Here is a 21,566-nt window from a genome sequence, read left to right on the forward strand (position 1 = left end):
TAAATGTAAACAAAATCAGTTAAAAATTTTTATATAAATTCCAAATTAGTAGGTGGTGGTCCTTTTCTTTCACTTTCTTCAAGAAATACTTGAACATCAATAGAGAAAAAAATTAACAGTCATTTAATTCTGCTATGAGCATATGCAGGCAGTGTATCTTTCCACTATATATACCTTAGCAATAAGATTTATATCTCCAAATTTCCCCCTCAATAGCCAAAAGTAGAATATATATGTTGTACCTATCACAACCCCTAGAACCTGATGGCTAATCAAAGGCAGTTTCTGTCCCATCTATTAATCTTCTCCTTGCTATACTTTACCAAATACTAGTCATAAAGCTGATTGCTCCAAGGTCAGAGCAGAACCTAGGATGCTTCCTACTGGTTACTATTAACTTTTTCTTTAATATTGCCCCAAGATTTTTAAAAATGTGCTTACCTGAAAAATATCTACACATATAGCACAAAAATACATATGCCATGAAGGAATCTTCCCACCAACCCCAGAACTCCAGCTAACTGATTTCTAATGAAAGGTCTGTTAAACATCATGCTTTTTTCTTTTACATTTTTTTGTTTTTGTTTTTGAGACAGAGTCTCATTTTGTTGCCCAGGCTGGAATCCAGTGGCATGATCTCAGTTCACTGCAACCTCGACCTCCCTAGCTCGGGAGATCCTCCCACATCAGCCTCCCAAATAGCTGGGACTAGAGTCAGGTGTGCACCACCACACCTGGTTAATTTTTTTTTTTTTTTTTTTTTTTTTGTAGAGATGGGGTTTTGCCACGTTGCCCAGGCTGGTCTCCTGAGCTCAACAGATCCACCTGCCTCGGCCACCCAGTGTTGAGATTACAGGCGTGAACCACTGCATCGGCCAAAAACATCATGCTAATACAGTGATTCGAATCAGTGATAGTAGGGGCTTTCTGGATTCAGTTTTATAGATATAATAAGAATATTAATATAATCATAAAATAGGAAAAATGAATACATAGAATAAGGAAAGGCTAAGAAATTATTGAAACTCCTCCTGCTCAACAATGAAGATTATCAATATATGCTCAAAGAAATATAAGGCAAATTTTTCCCTAAAAAAAAAAAAATCCCTCAGAAAAGAGTGCATTTGAGTTCTACCATGTTGGCCAGGCTGGTCTTGAACTCCTGACCTCCAGTGATCCGCCCACCTTGGCCTCCCAAAGTGCTGGGATTACAGGTGTGAGCCACTGCGACTGGCTGCCATATGGTTTCTGTTACAACAACTCAGCTTTGCCATAGTAGCAGCCTTAGACAATCTGTAAGTAATGTGGATGCCTATGTTCTAAAACTTTAATTATAAAAACAGGTGCGGGCCGGGCACAGTGGCTAACGCCTGTAATCCCAGCACTTTGGGAGGCCGAGGCGGGCCGATCATGAGATCGAGACCATCCTGGCTAACACAGTGAAACCCCGTCTTTACTAAAAATACTAAAAATTAGCTGGGCGTGGTGGTGGGCACCTGTAGTCCCAGCTGCTCGGGAGGCTGAGGCAGGAGAATGGCATGAACCTGGGACGCAGAGCTTGCAGTGAGCCAAGATCACACCACTGCACTCCAGCCTGGGCGACAGAGCGAGACTCCGTCTCAAAAAAAGAAAAAAAACAAAAAACCGGTGGGGATTTGGCCCAAAGGCCTTTGCTGACCTAATATACAACATCTTATGCAAACTTAAAATGTTTCTGTATTTCAAACAACTTTGATTATAAATGAAGATAATGTGCTCTGAAAATCTATGCTAGAGGACTCACAAACTGACTTCAGTGTTGACAATGACAAAGATATTTATGTTAAAAATGCACTAAAATATTGAATAAAATCACTTCATTACATGTTAGTGCAAGGGTGTCCAATATTTTGGCTTCCCTGAGCCAAAATTCTTCTTTCACTGAAAGAAGAAATGTCTTGGGCCACACATAAAATATACTAATACTGGCCAGGCGCGGTGGCTCATGCCTTAATCTCAGCACTTTGGGAGGCCAAGGCAGGCAGATCACAAGGTCAGGAGATTGAGACCATCCTGGCTAACATGGTGAAACCCTGTCTCTACTAAAAATACAAAAAAAATTAGCCGGGCGTGGTGGCAGGCACCTGTAGTCCCAGCTACTTGGGAGGCTGAGGCAGGAGAATGGCACGAACTTGGGAGGCGGAGATTGCAGTGAGCCGAGACTGCACCACTGCACTCCAGCCTGGGCAACAGAGCAAGACTCCGTCTCAAAAAAAAAAAAGAAAAAAAACAAAAACAAAAACTAATACTAACGACAGCTGGTGAGCTTTAAAAGAAAAACAACTCATAATGTTTTAAGAAAGTTTACAAATTTGTGTTGGGCTGCATTCAAAGGCATCCTGGGCTACATGTGGCCCACAGGCCGTGAGTTGGACAAGCTTGTGTTAGTGGGTAAAAGCAATATAGATATATTTCATATGATTCAAATGTTTATGTGGGAGCAGGCGCAGTGGCTCACACCTGTAATCCCAGCACTGTGGGAGGCCGAGGCAGGCAGATCACCTTGGGTCAGGAATTTGAGACCAGCCATGGCCAACATGGTGAAACCCTGTGTCTACTAAAAATACAAAAATTAGCTGGGCATGGTGGCATGCATATGTAGTCCCAGCTACTCGGGAGGCTGAGGCAGAGAATCACTTGAGCCCAGGAGGTGGAGTTTGCAGTGAGCACTGCAGTGAGCAGATTGCACTGCTGCACTCCAGCCTGGGCGACAGAGAGAGACTCGGTCTCAAAAAAATAAATAAATAAAAAAAATGAGTATGTATAACCAAGATCATAAAGTTTCCAAATAGCAACCTATAATGTTAATTTTATCTACATGCCTAAAGGTTTACATAACTAAGTTAGGGGGAAAAAAAAAAGGCTTTTAGGGAATTAACTTGTTGGAAAATAAAAGACTGTCTTATATTTGGGGTGATTTTTTTTTTGGGGAGACCGAGTTTCGCTCCTGTTGCCCAGGCTGGAGTGCAGCGGTGCGATCTCAACTCACTGTAATCTCCGCTTCCCGGGTTCAAGCAATTCTCCTGTCTCAGCCTTCCTAAGTAGCTGGGATTACAGGCATGCGCCACCATGCCCAGCTAATTTTGTATTTTTAGTAGAGATGGGGTTTCTCAACATTGGTCAGGCTGGTCTCAAACTCCTGACCTCAGATGATACGCCCACCTCAGCCTCCCAAAGTGCTGGGATTACAGGCGTAAGCCACCATGCCCAGCCTATTTGGGGTGATTTATATTCAGGCATACAAGGTAGTTGTTAAGATAGTAAGGCAACATATTTTGAGAGTAAGAAAAACATCCACACAATGCTTTGCCGATTCTAACATTTCCCAGATAGAATGTTACGTAATCTCCATAACAAGTCAATCAGGTAAGCTGCCTGATCTCCATGTTCAGATCATAAGAAAATTGAAGCTAAGGGAGGTTAAACTGCCCAAGGCAGGGAACTAATAAATGATGATCCCAGGCTTGGATCCCAAGCCCCCAGATTCTAAATTGCAAGCTCCCCTCCCTACACCGCTTCTCATTGGCAAATATGGCACTATTTCTTCAATGTAAGAGGAAATGCTGAAGGTTTCAGCATCCAGAGATTGGCACATACATCTCAGGAAGAATCTCAACTTTAAGGGTCCTACCAAAATGGTAAAATGAACCATTCTAAGTAGCACTATGGTAGTCATAAACAGAACTAAGTATTTTGAAAACGAACAGAAGTTTAGAGTTTGGCTGAGCATGGTTGCTCACACCTATAATCCCAGCACTTAGGGAGCCAGAGGGAGGAGGAGAACCTGAGTCCAGGAGTTTGAGACCTGCCTGGGCAACAGAGCAAAACCCCATTCTCTACAAAAAGGGAAAAAACAGAAGACAAAAAAAAAAAATTTAATATTTCAAAATATTCATAGGGAACTCTAGTTCTCTATTAGAAACTTTAACTTTTATTTTCATTTGAATGGTAATCAAAAAATAATAATAAGCATATACTAAATAATCTGCATAAACTCCAAACAGCTGTGTACTAAGTGCTTAAGCTTAGTTTGTGATAATGATAGCATTAAACCATGTAGTACTGAGTTGTCACATGTTAATGAGAAAACACAGAGGCAGACATAAAAAAGAATTCATGACATGCTACATAAGCAAAGATTCTGCAGTGGTCCGAATAGAGCCGTGGTTCTCAAGCTTTAACATGTATCAGAACCAAGTTTTTGACTCAGTAGGTCTGGCATGGGCCTGAGAGTTTGCATTTCTCAGTTCCCATGTGACATCAATGAACCAGTGACAATGCTTTGGAAATTACTAGAACAGAGAAAAGTGGCACAGAGTAATAAGTACAGGCATGCTGAACTGAAAAAGAAAAAGCATTAAAACCATCATAGCTAATTGTTAAACTGCCAGGAGCAGCAATTCAGTTTCAGCAAAACATAATCCTCTGCCACAATGACTTAATGTTATTTTTATTTTCATGGGTTTGGTAGTTTTATTCCTATTAACTGATAAAACTTTTGATTTCATGAGGGTGTAAGAGCTCTAAGTATATGAAGTTTACACAGAATTGATGTTTGTGCGTATTTAAGAGACATTACAATAAAAACAATTCAAACCCCAGAATGTATATTATTTTTTCTTTAAAAGGGGCTCTGTACATTTTTAAAGTTGAGAATTCAGAATACTAGTTGGTTTTGGACACAAATCTAGTATGGCCAAGTTATTTTACAGAAAATAAAATTTAAACAATTTACAGATTTCTAGCTTTCTGCTCTCATCAATAAAATAACTTGAATTATATACAACTCAAACCAGCCACTGCATTACCAAAATCTCTTTGCACAGAATAGCAGCAAGGAAAATGCCAACAGGCCTCACCATTGCTGCTGGTTTTTGCATTCTTTGCCAGTTGTGCACGAGTAGCAGCAATCAAACTGTCATGGGCCAACTCTTGAACCCGGAGGAACCATGGAATGCTACTGTCTGTGCTCTCACTGGAGAGGAAATCATTCCCTGAATCTTCTGCCTCATCCTGTACAAACACTAAGTGCTCAGCTGAAGAGCCCAGACCTGGAAGAAACAAAATATATGAAAAGTTAGCAACCAAGCAAGCCTTTTATTTGCCCTGGCTCAGAAACTCTCCATGTCCCCCCACCTTTTTTTTTTTGAGACGGAGTCTCGCTCTGTCACCTAGGCTGGAGTGCAGTGGCACGATTTCGGCTTACCACAACCTCTGCTTCCCAGGTTCAAGCGATTCTCCTGCCTCAGCCGCCTGAGTAGCTGGGATTACAGGCATGCGCCACCATGCCCAGCTAATTTTTGTATTTTTAGTAGAGACAGGGTTTCACCACGTGGGTCAGGCTGGTCGTGAACTCCTGACCTTGTAATCCGCCCACCTCGGCCTCCCAAAGTACTGGGATTACAGGCGTGAGCCACTGCGCCTGGCCCAGAAACTCTCCATGTCCTAAATAAGCTATTCCTGACCTTCGCCTTTTACCTCAAACTTCTCATTGAAAAGTAGGCTATCACCTTTCTACCTTTAGTCTACAGGCTTGTCGTTACCTTGCCTCCTCTAACTTCAGAGGCAAAGCTGTCTTTCTTGGTCAACCAGACTAACCCCCATCTACAGTATTTCATTCTCATTCTTCAATTATCCCCTCATATATACTTCTGTTATCTCCTCTCTCCCATCTGCAACCAGTTTCCTATCAGCCAGCATTTCCTTAGTCTTTAAATATGTCCTAACTCAAGTCTCTCACCCTTATTTTTTAAAAGAAGTAGAAAACCCCAAGTACTTCTCTAGCTATTACCTTCTTCCCTGTTCCTTTAAAGTCAAGTTTCTTGAACAAGTGTACCTTCTAACTTGCGTATCTACTGTCTTACCTCCCATCCACTCCCCATCTCTTTAACCCTGGCCTCTACCTTAGCTACCACAGTAACAACTGCTCTTGCTAGGGTCACCAGACACACACTTCTCACTAATAAGCCCATCATGTAGCATTTGGCATGATTTAGTGTATTTTCTGCCTTAAAACTTCTTCCTCCCTTGGCTTCCCCGCTACCAGTCTCTCCAGTTCTCTTCATCCCCTTCCAGCTGCTCCTTCCTGTTCTTCTGTTGTCCTCTTAAATGTTTTTTCCCAGGGTCCCGGACTTGCCTTCTTTTCTGTTTATGCTTCAGACTTCTCTTGAATCAAAGAATCCACACTCACTGTTTCATACATTTCCTGAATGCTGATAAGCACCAAAACAGACCTTTCTAGAACTCTGGATTCCTGTTTCTAACTCTCTAAAGGACATGTCCTCCTGAATGTACCTCCAAAATCTCAACATAAATAGGCATAAATTGGAACTAATCATCCTCCCCCAAGCCTTGCTCTTCCTGTTCGATCTCAGTAAATGGCACTACATAATTTCCCAAACAAGATGGGACATACTAGAGTCCTCCCTCTCCCTCTACATATTCAAATGGTCACCAGACACACCAATTCTCCAAAATAATAAAATAATAAAGCTTCTTTCTATTTTAAGTATGACTAAGTGGCCGGGCGCGGTGGCTCAAGCCTGTAATCCCAGCACTTTGGGAGGCCGAGACGGGCGGATCACGAGGTCAGGAGATCGAGACCATCCTGGCTAACACGGTGAAACCCCGTCTCTACTAAAAAAAAATACAAAAAACTAGCCGGGCGAGGTGGCGGGCGCCTGTAGTCCCAGCTACTCGGGAGGCTGAGGCAGGAGAATGGCACAAACCCGGGAGGCGGAGCTTGCAGTGAGCTGAGATCCGGCCACTGCACTCCAGCCTGGGCGACAGAGCAAGACTCCGTCTCAAAAAAAAAAAAAAAAAAAAAAAAGTATGACTAAGTAAAATATGCCCCACCCCTAATTTTTTTCTTAGGCATTAGCAGAGCTCAAGAAAAGGAAAGAATACCTGCTCTTGTTAGGTTAAGAAGAATAAAAGAAGTGCTATCACTTGGCTGTAGATCTTGCAACAAGCTAGAAGACTCTGAAGTGGACAAAAACTCCGGGGATTTCTGTACAGTCTGAGCTCTCGTCTCCTCTCCGTCTGGACCTACATTCACCCGAAGGCTTCTCAAAACAGCTGAGGAAGGGACCTCCTTGGAGGAGTTAGAATGATTTGTAGTATCATCTAGTAAAGGGAAAATATCACAGCTTTATGTAACACCTATCTCCAGGGGCTCACCATTTTGATACACAGCACCCAACATCTCTTGGAAGCTAACATCCTTATAGGAGCAGACAGCATTCTCATTATACAAATAAAAACTCTGTCTCACAGAAGACCAGAGAGATGGCTTTATGTTCTAAAGGCACTCAGCCAAAATGTGAGGAACAGAATTCTCTGTCACTTGGCAGTAATGGTTGGTGAATAACCAACCATTCACATTTGGACCATGGAATTTAGTCCTTTTTGAAGCCAGAAATCAGTACTTTTTCCTTGAAAAATATAGCTATACAATGAATACTAACTCAAGAATAGGATCTACATTTTATTTTTCTTGTAGAGAGCTCCCTCTCCTTAACTTTTATATTAGGTTGGTGCAAAAGCTATTGCAGTTTTTGCCATTACCTTTTTACCTCTGGTTGTACCTCAGGCTGTGGTATTTTTTTCTGTGCCACCACGCCTGGCTAACTTTTGTATTTTTAGTAGAGACAGTGTTTCACCAGCCAGGCTGGTCTCAAACTCCTGACCTCAAGTGATCCACCTGCCTTGGCCTCCCAAAGTGCTGGGATTATAGGCGTGAGCCACCACGCCCAGCCTGTAATATTGTGTTTTATGAGCTGGGAGGCAAGTATTTGGATTTTCATTTACTTTTATCTATACTTGTTTGTATGTCTCAAATACTTAAAATTAAAACTAAAGGAAATGTGGAAAAGAAAGTGAATGCATTTTTAAAAAATCCATTCATTAGTTGATGAACACAAAACTGATTCCTTATCTTGGTTATTATGAATAATGCTGCAATTAACATGTAAGTATAGATATCTTTGACTTACTGATTTCAATTCCTTTAGATATATACCTACAAGTTAGATTACTGGGTCATATGGTAGCTCCATTTTTAGTTTTCTGAGGAACTTCCATACAATTTCCATAATGGCTGTACTAACTTACATTCCCACCAACAGTGTACAAAGGTTACCTTTTCTCCATATCCTTGCCAACACTTGTTATCTTCCATCTTTATAACAGTCATTCTAAGGGGAGATGGACACTCTGTTGTTTTCATTTCCTTAATTATTGTTTGTTTTTTATATATATATATATATATATTTTTTTTTTTAAATTTATTATTACTATTTCTTTTAAGGTGTTGCTCTATCCACCCAAGATGGAGTGCAGTGTTGCAAAAACAGCTTACTGCAGCCTCAAACTCCTGGGCTCTACTGATCTTCCCACCTCAGCTGGGACTACAGGTGCACACCACCATGCCCAGCTAATTTTTAATTTTTTGTAGAGACAAGGTCTCGCCATGTTGCCCAGGCTAGTCTCAATCTCCTGGGCTCAAGCAATCTTCCTGCCTCAGCCTCCCAAAGTGCTGGGATTACAGGCATGAGCCACCACACCTGGCCTGTCTTCAACTTTTCTAACTGGTTCTTTCCTCTTAGCATAAAGCAACCCTCAAATACCTCAGATCTTAACACAAACAAAAAATTTCCCTCTATCTCATCACCTTCTCATTTTCCTTCTCGTACCAGGAGAGTCTTTAGAAAGTATGTATTGATAGGCCTGATGCAGTGGCTCACACTTGTAATCCCAGCACTTTGGGAGGCCAAGGTGGACTGATCACTTGAGGTCAGGAGTTCAAGACCAGCCTGGCCAACATGGTGAAACCGTTTCTACTTAAAATGCAAAAATTAGCTAGGCATAGTGGCGCGCACCTGTAATCCCAGCTACTTAGGAGGCTGAGGCGGGAGACTAGCTTGAACCCGGGAGGGGAGGCAGAGGTTGCAGTGAGCCGAGATCGCACCACTGCACTCCAGTCTGGGTCACAGAGTGACACTCCGTCTCAAAAAAAACAGCTTGTACACTCAAGTCACTGCAGCCTGACTTTCCATCCTCTTCTCTCCATGGAACAGGTTCTGCCAAAGTCAATAATGGTGTCCTTTTAGTCCCTATTTCACTGGGCCTGTCAGTAGCATTTGATACAATGATTTCCCCTGGGTTTCATGCCTCCACTCTGCTGATGTTCATCCAACTATTTTAGTCTTCGCTTCTTCCCTCCTTTACAAGTTCTCCTGCCCTACCCTGTACCTTAAATAAATAGTTCCATAGTTTTGCATTGAACTTTCATCCCCACTCTCACACTCTCTGGGTGATCATATCCATTCCTATGGCTTAAACTACCAAAGCACTAATGATTTCATGGTTGCTTTTTCTCCATGACTCCTAATTTTTACAGTTTCCACCAGTCAGTTATTAAGTGATATATTCATTCCACCACTAACATAGAGTAGGCTAGGCTCTTAAGACTTCTTTATCCTATCTCTAGTGATCTTAATTTTTACCTGGTAACATTAGCCGACTGCATTCTGAGGCTTCAGTCACGGGAAGGAGGGACAAACAAGTAATATCTTTAGCTTCTGATTCTACAAGCCCCTGTCCCAATGGGATGGATGTATTCTGAACAAACTGTACCAGGAGCTAGGGGGAAAAAAGACAACACTGAGAAATACAAGTTGTTAGAAATGTATCTAAACCTCCGAATTTACCAAAAGATAATATTAAGACTATTTACTAGTCTCCTCCATATTCAAAGAAAAACTAAACACCATAATATCTAAAGTTATTTTATCAAGTTCTCTGTTCTAGAGAACAGCTGATTTATATAAAGTCATGTGCTGCATAACGACATTTCAGTTAACAGACCACATACAGAGTTATGGTCCCGTAAGATTGTAATACCCTATTTTTACTGTACTTTTTCCACATTTAGATATGTTTAGATACACAATGTTTACCACTATGCTTCAACTGCCTACAGTATTCAGTACAGTAACATGCTGTATAGGTTTGCAGCTTAGGGGCAATAGGGTATACCATACAGCCTAGGAATGTAGCAGGCTAAACCATCCAGGTCTGTGAAAGTATACTCTACCATGTTCGCATAATAATGAAGTCAACTAATGTCATATTTCTCAGAATGTATCTCTATCGCTAAATGACACTTCACTGTAATTAAGTTAACCTCTGCCACCTTCTGTCAAACAGAGAAATGATAAAAATACTTACATTTTAAAATAATGGCTTAAAATCAACTGCATCATATTGATTACATTTTACAAAGCAATTTTCTGTGTACTGGCTCATTTAATTATCACATTAACCCAGTAAGATTTAAGATGTATTTTTTTTTTTTGGAGACAAGAGTCTCGCTCTGTCACCCAGGCTGGAGTGCAGTGGCACAATCTTGGCTAACTGCAAGCTCTGCCTCGTGGGATCACACCATTCTCCTGCCTCAGCCTCTCAAGTAGCTGGGACTACAGGTGCCCGCCACCAGGCCCCGCTAATTTTTTTTTGTATTTTTAGTAGACACGGGGTTTCACTGTGTTAGCCAGGATGGTCTCGATCTCCTGACCTCGTGATCCACCTGCCTCGGCCTCCCAGAGTGATGGGATTACAGGCGTGAGCCACCGCACCCGGCCTTAAGGTGTATTTTACAGCTGAGGAATCAAATTGAAACATTAAGTGACTTGTCTAAGGTCACATGACTAGTTACGAGCAATGCCAATCCTTAAATTTAAGTAATCTGGTTCCAAATTCAGTGTCCATTCTGCAACACAGATGTGCTAAATTTAAAGTAAGAAAGGTGAACAACAAAAAATGTTTAAATCCCCTAATCACATTTAGAAAGAAAATACTTACATATACAAAATAAACAAAAGAAGAATTTGTAGTAGTAAATATTTATATATGTATACACCTATATACATCGCATGTATCTCATATTTATGTAAGTACATATTTATACATAAACATATTTTTATTTACAAGATTTTATTACATAATCATCTAAATGTATAATGGTTTTACGTATACTGAAAAACATATACAACTTATAAAACCTAAAATATTTATTATCTGGCTCATTGAATAAAAAGTTTGCTGACCCCTAAACTAAAGATAAACTTTGAAATATAGCCCGCCAAAAGAAAAGGAAACAAGCTGACTGGGCTCACCTCTGGTTTGGATTCTAACTCATCTGATAACATTGATTCAGCTTCCAAAACCTGTAGCTATTCAGGGGACAAGTTCAAATTTAATTCAGAGCCAATGATACCTTCCTGTTATGTTCATATTCCTCTAGGAAATACTATGCTCTTCCTGTAAGATGTTGTACTAGGTGGGTAATCAATTTAACCTAGAATAGGGTAAAAAAGAGAGAAGGGGCATTAAGAGCAGTGGGAAAACACAGGTACATAAAGACACTTCTTCACATATCCAAAAACAATCACAAGCAAGCAAATAAAGAATTCAAACCAAAACACTTGTTTTAAAATACAACAAGCTCAACAGGCATCCAAACCCATAAAAATACTATGCTTTGATGCAGTATTTCAACCTTTAATAATCTAAGAAACTATCTTAAATATGGATAGAGCTATGTCCAAAGATGTCCATCTTAAATAATAAACAACTGGAAGCAATGTATATACATACACCACACACACACCCCAATTAGGGAATGATTGATTAAATATGGCACTGTCACTTCAAAATATGCTATCAAGGGTTGGGCATGGTGGCTTACACCTGTAATTCCAGCATTTTGATAGGCTGAAGTGGGTGGATCACTTGAGGTCAATAGTTCGAGACCAGCCTGGCCAACACAGTGAAACCCTCTCTATTAAAAATACAAAAATTAGCCAACCATGGTCGCAGGCACCCGTAATCCCAGCTACTCGGGAGACTGACGCAGGAGAATCCCTTGAACCCAGAAGGTGGAGGTTGCAGTGAGCCAAGGTCAGACCACTGCACTCCAGCCTGGGCGACAGAGTGGGACTCCATCTCAAAAAACAAACCAACAAACAAATGCTATGAAGACTATGCAGCAACAGATGACTGACATGTTAAATTATAAAAACAAAATACAAAATTATATACTTGCTATTATTAAAACTAGTTATAATAAGCATCAGAAAAAGTAAAAGGAGATTCATACAGCTATGACAGTAGCCATACTGTGTGGTAGGCTGATGTGACTTAATTTTCTTTTCTCAATTGTCCGATTTTTCTAAAAGGCAACCATATCGTTTTGATAATTTTAAAAATTACATTAAAGAAACAGTAAAAATTTGAAGAGTGTTTCCCAAAGGTAGTACTCTCAGGACCCTGATGCGGTTGTTCTCTCCCTATAATTTATTTAGTTAATTAATTTATTTATTTAGAGATGGAGTTTTGCTCTTGTTGCCCAGGCTGGAGTGCAATGGCACGATCTCAGCTCACCGTAACCTCTGCCTTCCAGGTTCAAGCAATTCTCCTGCCTCAGCCCCCCGGAGTAGCTGGGATTACAGGCATGCACCACCACACCTGGCTAATTTTGTATTTTTAGTAGAGACAGGGTTTCTCCATGTTGGTCAGGCTGGTCTCGAACTCCCGACCTTAGGTGATCCGCCTGTCCTGGCCTCCCAGAGTGCTGAGATTACAGGCATGAGCCACCAGGCCCTGCCATTCCCTGGAATTTAAATTCTTACTTTCTAATAGTTTAGTTTCTTTTCAGGATTTTGGAATGTTAGTCCATTTTATTTGGTACAATTGTTGCTAAAATCGGGAGCACTATTACAAATAATCATACAGGGTAAAATGTATCCAGGATGGGTATATTTTCAATCAATGGGTACTTTAAGTTTCCAATTAATACAAGGTAGCATGGAAAGGTAGAACAAGACAGACTTAACAAAGAGGGCACTTAGGCTGGGCACGGTGGCTCATGTCTGTAATCCCAGCACCGAGGCAGGTGGGTCACCTGAGGTCAGGAGTTTAAGATCAGCCTGGACAATATGGTGAAACCCCGTCTCTACCCAAAATATAAAAATTAGCCGGGCATGTGGCAGGTGCCTGTAATCCCAGCTACTTCGGAGGATGAGGCAGGAGAATCGCCTGAACCCTGGAGACGGAGGATGCAGTGAGCTGAGACTGCATCACTGTACTCCAGCCTGGGCGACAGAACAAGACTCCATCTTAAAAAAAAAAAAGTACCTGAATAAATTTTTTTTTTTTTTTTTCCTGTTGGTTCCTCCCTCTCTCTTTCTAGCTGCCTGAAATCCTCCTTTTTCATTGTAAAAAAGTAACCATTTAGGCCAGGGCCAGTGGCTCACACCTGTAATCCCAGCATTTTGGGAGGCCGAGGTGGTCAGATCACAAGGTCAGGAAATTGAGACTATCCTGGCCAACATGGTGGAACCCGTCTGGACTAAAATACAAAAAATTAGCCAGGTGTGGTGGCACGTGCCTGCAGTCCCAGCTACTCAGGAGGCTGAGGTGGGGGAGGCAGAGGCTGCAGCGAGCCGCGATCGCGCCATTGTACTCTAGCCTGGGCCACAGAGCAAGACTCTGTGTCAAAAAAAAAAAAAGAAGTAACCATTTACAAGATATAAATGGAAATGCTCCTTCCAAGTTTCCCACATAAAGTATCATAAATCCCTGACTTTCTTTTTTTTTTTTTTTTTGAGACGGAGTCTCGCTCTGTCGCCCAGGCTGGAGTGCAGTGGCCGGATCTCAGCTCACTGCAAGCTCCGCCTCCCGGGTTCACGCCATTCTCCTGCCTCAGCCTCCCGAGTAGCTGGGACTACAGGCGCCCGCCACCTCGCCCGGCTAGTTTTTTGTATTTTTTTAGTAGAGACGGGGTTTCACCGTGTTAGCCAGGATGGTCTCGATCTCCTGACCTCGTGATCCGCCCGTCTCGGCCTCCCAAAGTGCTGGGATTACAGGCTTGAGCCACCGCGCCCGGCCCCTGACTTTTCTTTCACACACATTTTTCTTATTCAAGCTCTGCAACAGCTTCATATGTTTATCCATCCCTCTATTTAGAGAGGAAGGAACCAAGGCTCAGTATTAAGTAATTAAGTAATATACTTAATTACCAAGTTATTAAGTTGCAAAGCCAAGACTCCCACCGACAGGGGAAGTACGCAGGAATCATTAGCGTGAAGAGTGATTACATCTCTCTAGGTTTGATCTTGAATCTCCATGGCTTAAGAATTCCTTTTTTCAGCCTAGGCAACACAGTGAGACCCTATTTCTCTCTCTCTCTTTTTTTTTTTTTTTTTTTTTTCAAGCGGGGGTCTGGCTCTGTCACTCAGGCTGGAGTGCAGTGGTGCAGTCTCGGCCAGTGAGACCCTATTTCTACAAAAAAAAACCACTTTTTTTCAATTAGTTTCACATGGTGGCACATGCCTGTGGTCCAAGCTACTAGAGAGGCTAAGTAGGAGGATCGCTTTAGCCCAGGAGATTGAGGCTGAAATAGCAGCGATCACACCACTGCACTACAGCCTGCGTAACGAATGGAGGTTGTCTCAAAAAAAACAAGAATTCCTCTTCCCCAATTCCAGCTTAACAAGCCAAGAAATTATCAGATGTTTGTTGTTTAAGTCATCTTTAAGGTTCCTCCAACTTTGAGATTCCAGGATTGTAAAATCTCTGAGGAACCAGACAACTATTTACTGTCCTTTATATGTTATCTATGACATCTTTTTATTTCAGTGTTTTCACTTCAATAATCTTTAAAAATTAACACGAGCATTTTCTCAAGCACTAGGTATTCATATAATAACTAAGTACTGCCATACAATTTTGGTGTCCAAGTTTATGATTTGTATGTGTACAGTATGAATAAAACAGAAAATAGCAGAATGCATTAAGATATGCAACTGAACTCAAAAGAATTTGTACTAGAGCACTATCTTTTTTTTTGAGATGGAGTCTCACTCTGTCACCCAGGTTGGAGTGCAATGGCTGGATCTCAGCTCAGTGCAAGCTCCGCCTCCCGGGTGTACACCATTCTCCTGCCTCAGCCTCCCGAGTACCTGGGACTACAGGTGCCCGCTAATTCGCCCGGCTAGTTTTTTGTATTTTTTAGTAGAGACGGGGTTTCAGCGGGTTAGCCAGGATGGTCTCGATCTCCTGACCTCGTGATCCGCCCGTCTCGGCCTCCCAAAGTGCTGGGATTACAGGCTTGAGCCACCGCGTCCGGCCAGCACTCAGTATCTTATCAAGTGTACTGTGGGGATCTCATCTTTAACAGAGCAACGTACTAATTAGCTACAGGTGTAACAGCAAATATGCAATTAAACATTCCTATTCCCAATTCCTTACTCAACAGATTTCCAAAACTGCAATGTAAATCTTTTTTAAAAATTAGTTTCATTAAGATATTGTTCACATACCATACTATTGACTCATTTAAAGAGTACAATTAAAATGTCTTTAGTTTATTCAGAGTTGTACAAGCACAATCAATTTTACAACATTTCATCACCTCACAAGGAAACCCTGTGCCCATTAACAGTCACTTCCCACTTCTAATGTGTTTATTATGAGCTTAAAGGGCTTCCATACAAGCTTCCCAGTAAGCAACTGGTGGGTACTAAATATTTGTATAATGAATGAATGACACTACAAATGATACCCACATTTTTCTCTAGTCATCTCTGCTGAACTCCAAACCTTCATTTTTAACTACTTGCTAGGTATCTCCACATGTATGTACATTCAACAGCATCTCAAACCTAACAATGTCCAAAATTCAGATTATTATCTTCCTTACCAAACCTGTTCTTCTTGTATTATCTATTTCAATGATCGCCCAATCTTCCTCCCACTCAGCTGCAAATTCTAGGTCTTTAAATCTCTTTCTCCATTTTTAAATAATTCCCGTGATTCTCTGTTCCCAGAATGTTCTCTATTCCCTACTGTAAAGCCCTGTTTGCGTCTCTCAGTAACTTTCTACTATACTACTAAAACAGGCTTCTAACTGGTCACCCCGCCTTTAAAATTCCTCTTTCCAATGCATCCTTTAGGCAGCCATTCAAGTTACCTTTCCAAAACAAAGAAATGCTTATGTCACTTCTATTCAAAGTTCAGTGCCTCAGAATAATTGTCATAACCCTAAGGGTAAACCCTTTCGTTTATACAGAAAAACTCCCCAGAGCTAGAGATTCAGCAACTTGCCAAAAATTAGATGCAAAACGTAAAAAACTAGAACTTAAAACTTTTGACTGCTACTTTAGTTGTCTTTTACTCTGCACCACACTAAGAAAAAAACAAGTGCAATTTCTCACCCCCTAACAAAATGCCCGACTTTATTTCCAAATGTTTCTTTTATTTACTGCAAAGATGCTGCGTTGATCTTCGTGCCAACCTAAGTACTAATTCTTAAGTCCCAACTTAATATTTAACTTCCAAATGGTGCCTAAATGCATTTCTGAGCCTCATGAGCAAGTGGGATAAACTTTAATAAATTGGATTATCTTGAGAAATTTCAGAAAATAAATTCGACATGAAATGTATAAAGGCCGTAAACACAATTCATACACTCTCCCCTACCCCCCTAACTGACAGGCAAAGGTGAAACGGGCGACCCAGCCCAGTCGAGTAGGCAGCTGTCCCTTTTCCAGACGCAGAAAGTAAGTGGTATGAAAGGAGAGGGTAGCTATGGACCGAAACATTCAGGGCAAGGCCTCCTGGCATCCTCTACCCCACACCACAAAGGCCTTAGTAATAAGGCCCCAAGGTCCGCGGGCAGGCCCCGGCTGCGGGTGCAGTCCAAGAGCCCCCGCCCTGGGGACTCGCTGACTCCGGCTTTCTCAGGACAGTCTGTTCCTATATCCCTGTCCCCAAAACCAAGCAAAGGAATAGGAATATCGCCCCTAAAAACCCGCGAGGGGAAGGGCCAAAGCCGCAGGGCTTCAGACTGGCCGCTCCCAGGCCCGCCAGATCCTGGAGGGATGCCCAAGGAGGGCGGTTTCCTCTCTCGGGGTGAACTCGGCCCCAGGCCCCAAGTAGCCGGTACTGGCCCCCGCCCTCTGGGTTACTACCTAGCCGAGCAGGTGTGGCCAGGCCCACCTCCGAGCTCACCTTCCAGTTCTGGGCAGCCGGCCGGCCGTCTGTCGGTCCCGTATTCCGTCCACACACAGCGTCTTCCGGCTCCCGCCGGAAGCAGCTCGAGCGCGGGACAGGAAGTTTGGCCGACCCCCCACGCACACACCCACTCGCTCGCCTCAGGGCTGGGTGGCTGCAGCGCCGCTCGAGACCCAGACGTCAAGGCTGCTGGCGGGGACTGCCCAGGCCCGCGACGCAGGGCTCCGCCCCGGACAGGAGGAGCCGCAGCCTCCCCGCTCCCAGTCACTCACTCTCGGCCTTCGGGACTCCTAGGTCCGCGAAGCCCGAAAAAACAGGTCAGCTAATTCGTTGACGTCACTGCCACCCCCCAGTAGCGGAGGGAGTAGTTTTTCCCATCAGCGGAGGCGTTGCAATGGAGGCAAACGAGAAAGGATCACTGCTTAAACATTTATCAGAGGTCTCCATGGAGAGGACCTCAAAGTTTCACCGCCTGAGAAAGGAACTTGCAGAATCAAGTTTTGCATTATATACGGGACGGGGTATACAGTGAGTCTGGGTTCGGTGTTGTAATTAGGATGTAAAGAGGTCTTGGATGTCCCGACTGCGGCCTTTAACACTTGACTTCCAAGCTAGATGCCACCTTGTTAAAGCTTTGTGCGTTTGACTGACTTCTTGAAATTACTTACTTTTAAATATTTGCGTGCGGAAGAATGAGACTCAACTAATGTGGGGAATTAAAGGAGTTATCTTTAAAAAGGGATTTTCAAGGTTAAAGATAAGCCTCGATGACAGGTTTGGGTACACAAATTACTAATGGTGATTTAAAATAAAGGAGAAACGTTTCAGAGGAAGATCATTCCACTTTAGAAAAGCAGAGTAGGCCGGACTCGGTGGCTCACGCCTGTAATTCCAGCACTTTGGGAGGCTAAGGCGGGCGGATCACGAGGTCAGGAGATAGAGACCATCCTAACTCAGTGAAACCCCGTCTCGCCGGGCGCGGTGGCTCAAGCCTGTAATCCCAGCACTTTGGGAGGCCGAGACGGGCGGATCACGAGGTCAGGAGATCGAGACCATCCTGGCTATCATGGTGAAACCCCGTCTCTACTAAAAATTACAAAAAACTAGCCGGGCGAGGTGGCGGGCGCCTGTAGTCCCAGCTACTCGGGAGGCTGAGGCAGGAGAATGGCGTAAACCCGGGAGGCGGAGCTTGCAGTGAGCTGAGATCCGGCCACTGCACTCCAGCCTGGGCGACAGAGCGAGACTCCATCTCAAAAAAAAAAAAAAAGAAAAGAAACCCCGTCTCTACTAAAGATACAAAAATTAGCCGGGCGTGGTGGCACGCGTCTGTAATCCTAGCTACTCTGGAGGCTGAGGCAGAAGAATCGCTTGACCCCGGGAGGCGGAGTTTGCAGTGAGCCGAGATCGTGCCACCGCACTCCAGCCTGGGCGGCGGCAGAGCCAGACAAAAAAAGAAAAAAAGAAAAAGCAGAGTATAAGGTGCCAATCCAGAGTTGAGGATATTTACTTGGAGGTAAAGGTCCAGTGCTCAAGAGGTGAGAAATACAGATGGAGATTTGGGAGTTAGCAACATACAAAGAAAAGGTGAAACCCCCTCAGGAGATGAAATGGTCCAGGAAAAGTAACAAGAAAGAGCCACTCAAGTATTAACTGGAGAGGCTGATTCCCAACACAATTTGATCTACTTATTACAAATGTTGCATACAAAAGTGTATTGGCAGTGTGTAGACAGACGATCATAAGCCAAAACATTCAGAAACAATAATCTTCAGTTTTACTGTTCTGTGAGGGTTGAGTACAATTAATAAAACAAACTCTTGAGGTACATCAGCAGTTCCTGAACATTCATGTTTACAAACATTTGCTAATTTGCTCAGTCCTGTCATTTTCTGAAGCTGTCTTTATTGTCAATCTGTTTTTGTTTTTTGAGACGGAATTTCACTCTTGTCGCCCAGGCTAGGGTGCAATGGTGCGATTTCAGCTCACTGCAACCTCCCCCTCCCAGGTTCAAATGATTCTCCACCCTCAGCCTCTTGAGTAGCCGGAATTACAGGCACCCACCACCATGCCCTGCTAATTTTTGTATTAGAGAGAGGGGGTTTCACTGTGTTGGCCAGGCTGGTCTCGAACTCCTGACCTCAAGTGATCTGCCCGCCTCTGCCTCCCAACGTGCTAGGATTACAGGCTTGAGACATCAGGCCCGGCCGTCAATCTTTTAATCACCTAAAACTCCAACTGATGTTTACATCTGTTTGCCCTCTCAATCTTTACAACTATTTGACAGTATGTGCCTGCTAACCTAAAATAAACATACACTTTTCTCAATATATATTGAGTTTTTAGGCTATACAGTAAATTATTTGGCAAATACAAAGAGATCATCCTCTGGAGTAAATCTTGTCAACTTAACCAACCTAAGTTATTTATCTTCCCATACTAATCCCAACCCAAAGCCGCTGGTCTCCTATCCCAAAAACTGTTACACAAGCTCTGAAACCTCCCAATCCTGCCCCTAGTCCCTATGTACACATCATACCATTAAGTCTCTTTTCTGTCTACAATGTGAAAAAAAGGCCATCTCAATTCTATTTTTACATCAAGTTTCAGTTTAAGAATCATGTAAAACATTTCCAGTTCAACAAATCTTTACTAAGTGCCTCTCAAGTATTCTATTTTAAGCATTCTATTTTAAATTAATAAAAGTTATTATTTTTAAAAACCTATTGTGTATGATTCATTAATGGTTGTATCAGATCATGTAAAACTTTTCCAGTTTAACAAATCTTTACAAAGTGCCTCTCAAGCATTCTTTTAAATTAATAAAAGTAATTACTAAAAGTTACTATTAAAAACCTATTGTGTGTGATCCATTAATGGTTGTTATCAAATCCCCTATGCAACTAAAAATAACACCTATGATCACATTTAAATCGAGAGCTATGTATATTCTAAGCATTTTTTAATGTATCTTTGAAAATATGCAAAATGGAAAAGAAATCTATGATTGCCTTGAAGACATTTACAGCGATTACAAAGAGATTTCTTCTGAAATGCAAACTATCTGCTTTCCAATGTTACCTCCTGTCATCATGGACTGGAATGCAGCTGGAAAAAGAGAAAGTAGATTATCTGAAAAGGTAAATGTCACTATCATACTTGTTTCCAAAAGGTACAACACAAAAAATTATCTTCAATAACCTTTTCAGTGATTTTCAATATTAAGCATAGAAAATTGTCATGAATGTAATCCCAGCACTTTGGGAGGCCGAGACGGGTGGATCACGAGGTCAGGAGATCGAGACCATCCTGGCTAACACGGTGAAACCCCGTCTCTACTAAAAAATACAAAAAAAAACTAGCAGGGCGAGGTGGCGGGCGCCTGTAGTCCCAGCTACTCGGGAGGCTGAGGCAGGAGAATGGTGTAAACCTGGGAGGCGGAGCTTGCAGTGAGCTGAGATCCGGCCACTGCACTCCAGCCTGGGTGACAGAGCAAGACTCCGTCTCAAAAAAAGAAATCTCAAGTAAAAAGTTATACACAAACCCAATTAACATCTTTAAAAAAAGTTTTGCCTATACTGAAAATATTTAATTGGTATCTAATTGGTATGTACATGAATGTTCATTGTTTACAGTATCTGAAGACTAGAGGCAAAAAAAAATATGGGAATAAAATGTCAGTGAAGGCCAGGCATGGGGCCTCGCAACTGTAATCCCAGCACTTTGGAAGGCCAAGGTGGGCGGATCACTTGAGGTCAGGAGTTTGAGACCAGCCTGACCAACATGATGACACCCTATCTCTACTAAAAATACAAAAATCAGCTGGGAGTGGTGGTGTGTGCCTGTACTCCCAGCTACTCCGGGGGCTGAGGTGGAAGCATCATCTGAGCCTGGGAGGGAGAAGCTGCAGTGAACCATGATCGCACCACTGCACTCCAGCCCGGGTGACAGAGCATGGCCCTACCTCAAAAATTAAAAAAAGAGCCAGGCATTCCCACCTGTAAATTCCAGCACTTTGGGAGGCTGAGGCAGGAGGATCATTTGAGGCCAGGAGTTGCCTGGACAATATAGTGAGACCCTGTTTCTATGGAAAATTAAAAAAAAAAAAGAAAAAAAAAAGGCTGGGCATAGTGGCAGGTAATTGTAGTCCCAGCTACTCTGGTAAGAGGATTGCTTGAGCCCATGGGTTCATAAGTTATAGTTAGCTATGATCATGCTACTGCACTCCAGCCTGGGCAACAGAGCAAGATCATCTCTTAAAAAAAAGGGGGAGGTAAGGGGAAGGAAGGGCAGGGAAGGGGAGGCCAGAGAGGTAGCATTAAAAGATAAAAAGATAAAAGACTTTGGCCTGTGGGGTGGGTCACACCTGTAATCCCAGCACTTTGAGAGGCCGAGACAGGCAAATCACTTTAGTTCAGGAGTTCAAGACCAGCCTGGCCAATATGTTGAAACCC

The 21,566-nt window shown here is 42.5% G+C and overlaps 2 protein-coding genes across 17 annotated transcripts in view; both read right to left on the minus strand.

The window, feature by feature from the left end:
* The window catches only part of ZNF410 (zinc finger protein 410), a 46,331-nt gene extending 28,289 nt beyond the window's left edge, over positions 1-18,042 (minus strand). For 2 of the 11 annotated variants that reach the window (XM_021941368.2, XM_021941365.2), the window contains exons 1-5: positions 17,113-18,037; positions 11,217-11,398; positions 9,546-9,681; positions 6,946-7,164; positions 4,899-5,090 (exon numbers count right to left, since the gene is read on the minus strand). In XM_021941368.2, the coding sequence (XP_021797060.1) occupies positions 4,899-5,090; positions 6,946-7,164; positions 9,546-9,681; positions 11,217-11,249 (580 nt within the window). In that variant the 5' untranslated portion in view covers positions 11,250-11,398; positions 17,113-18,037. Of the gene's footprint in view, positions 1-4,898; positions 5,091-6,945; positions 7,165-8,179; positions 8,235-9,545; positions 9,682-11,216; positions 11,399-17,112 lie in introns of all 11 variants that reach the window. The other 9 variants (XM_031667992.1, XR_004184868.1, XR_004184867.1 and 6 more) reach the window with 9 other exon arrangements.
* A 561-nt stretch (positions 18,043-18,603) lies between these two features.
* The window catches only part of PTGR2 (prostaglandin reductase 2), a 34,721-nt gene continuing 31,758 nt past the window's right edge, over positions 18,604-21,566 (minus strand). For 4 of the 6 annotated variants that reach the window (XM_009211934.3, XM_009211933.3, XM_017961360.2 and 1 more), the window contains exon 10: positions 18,867-20,220. In XM_009211934.3, the coding sequence (XP_009210198.2) occupies positions 20,144-20,220 (77 nt within the window). In that variant the 3' untranslated portion in view covers positions 18,867-20,143. Of the gene's footprint in view, positions 20,221-21,566 lie in introns of all 6 variants that reach the window. The other 2 variants (XM_009211935.3, XM_003902031.4) reach the window with 1 other exon arrangement.

The sequence above is a fragment of the Papio anubis genome, chromosome 7 (assembly GCF_008728515.1).
Source record: "Papio anubis isolate 15944 chromosome 7, Panubis1.0, whole genome shotgun sequence".
In the NCBI taxonomy this organism is placed as follows: Eukaryota; Metazoa; Chordata; class Mammalia; order Primates; family Cercopithecidae; genus Papio; species Papio anubis.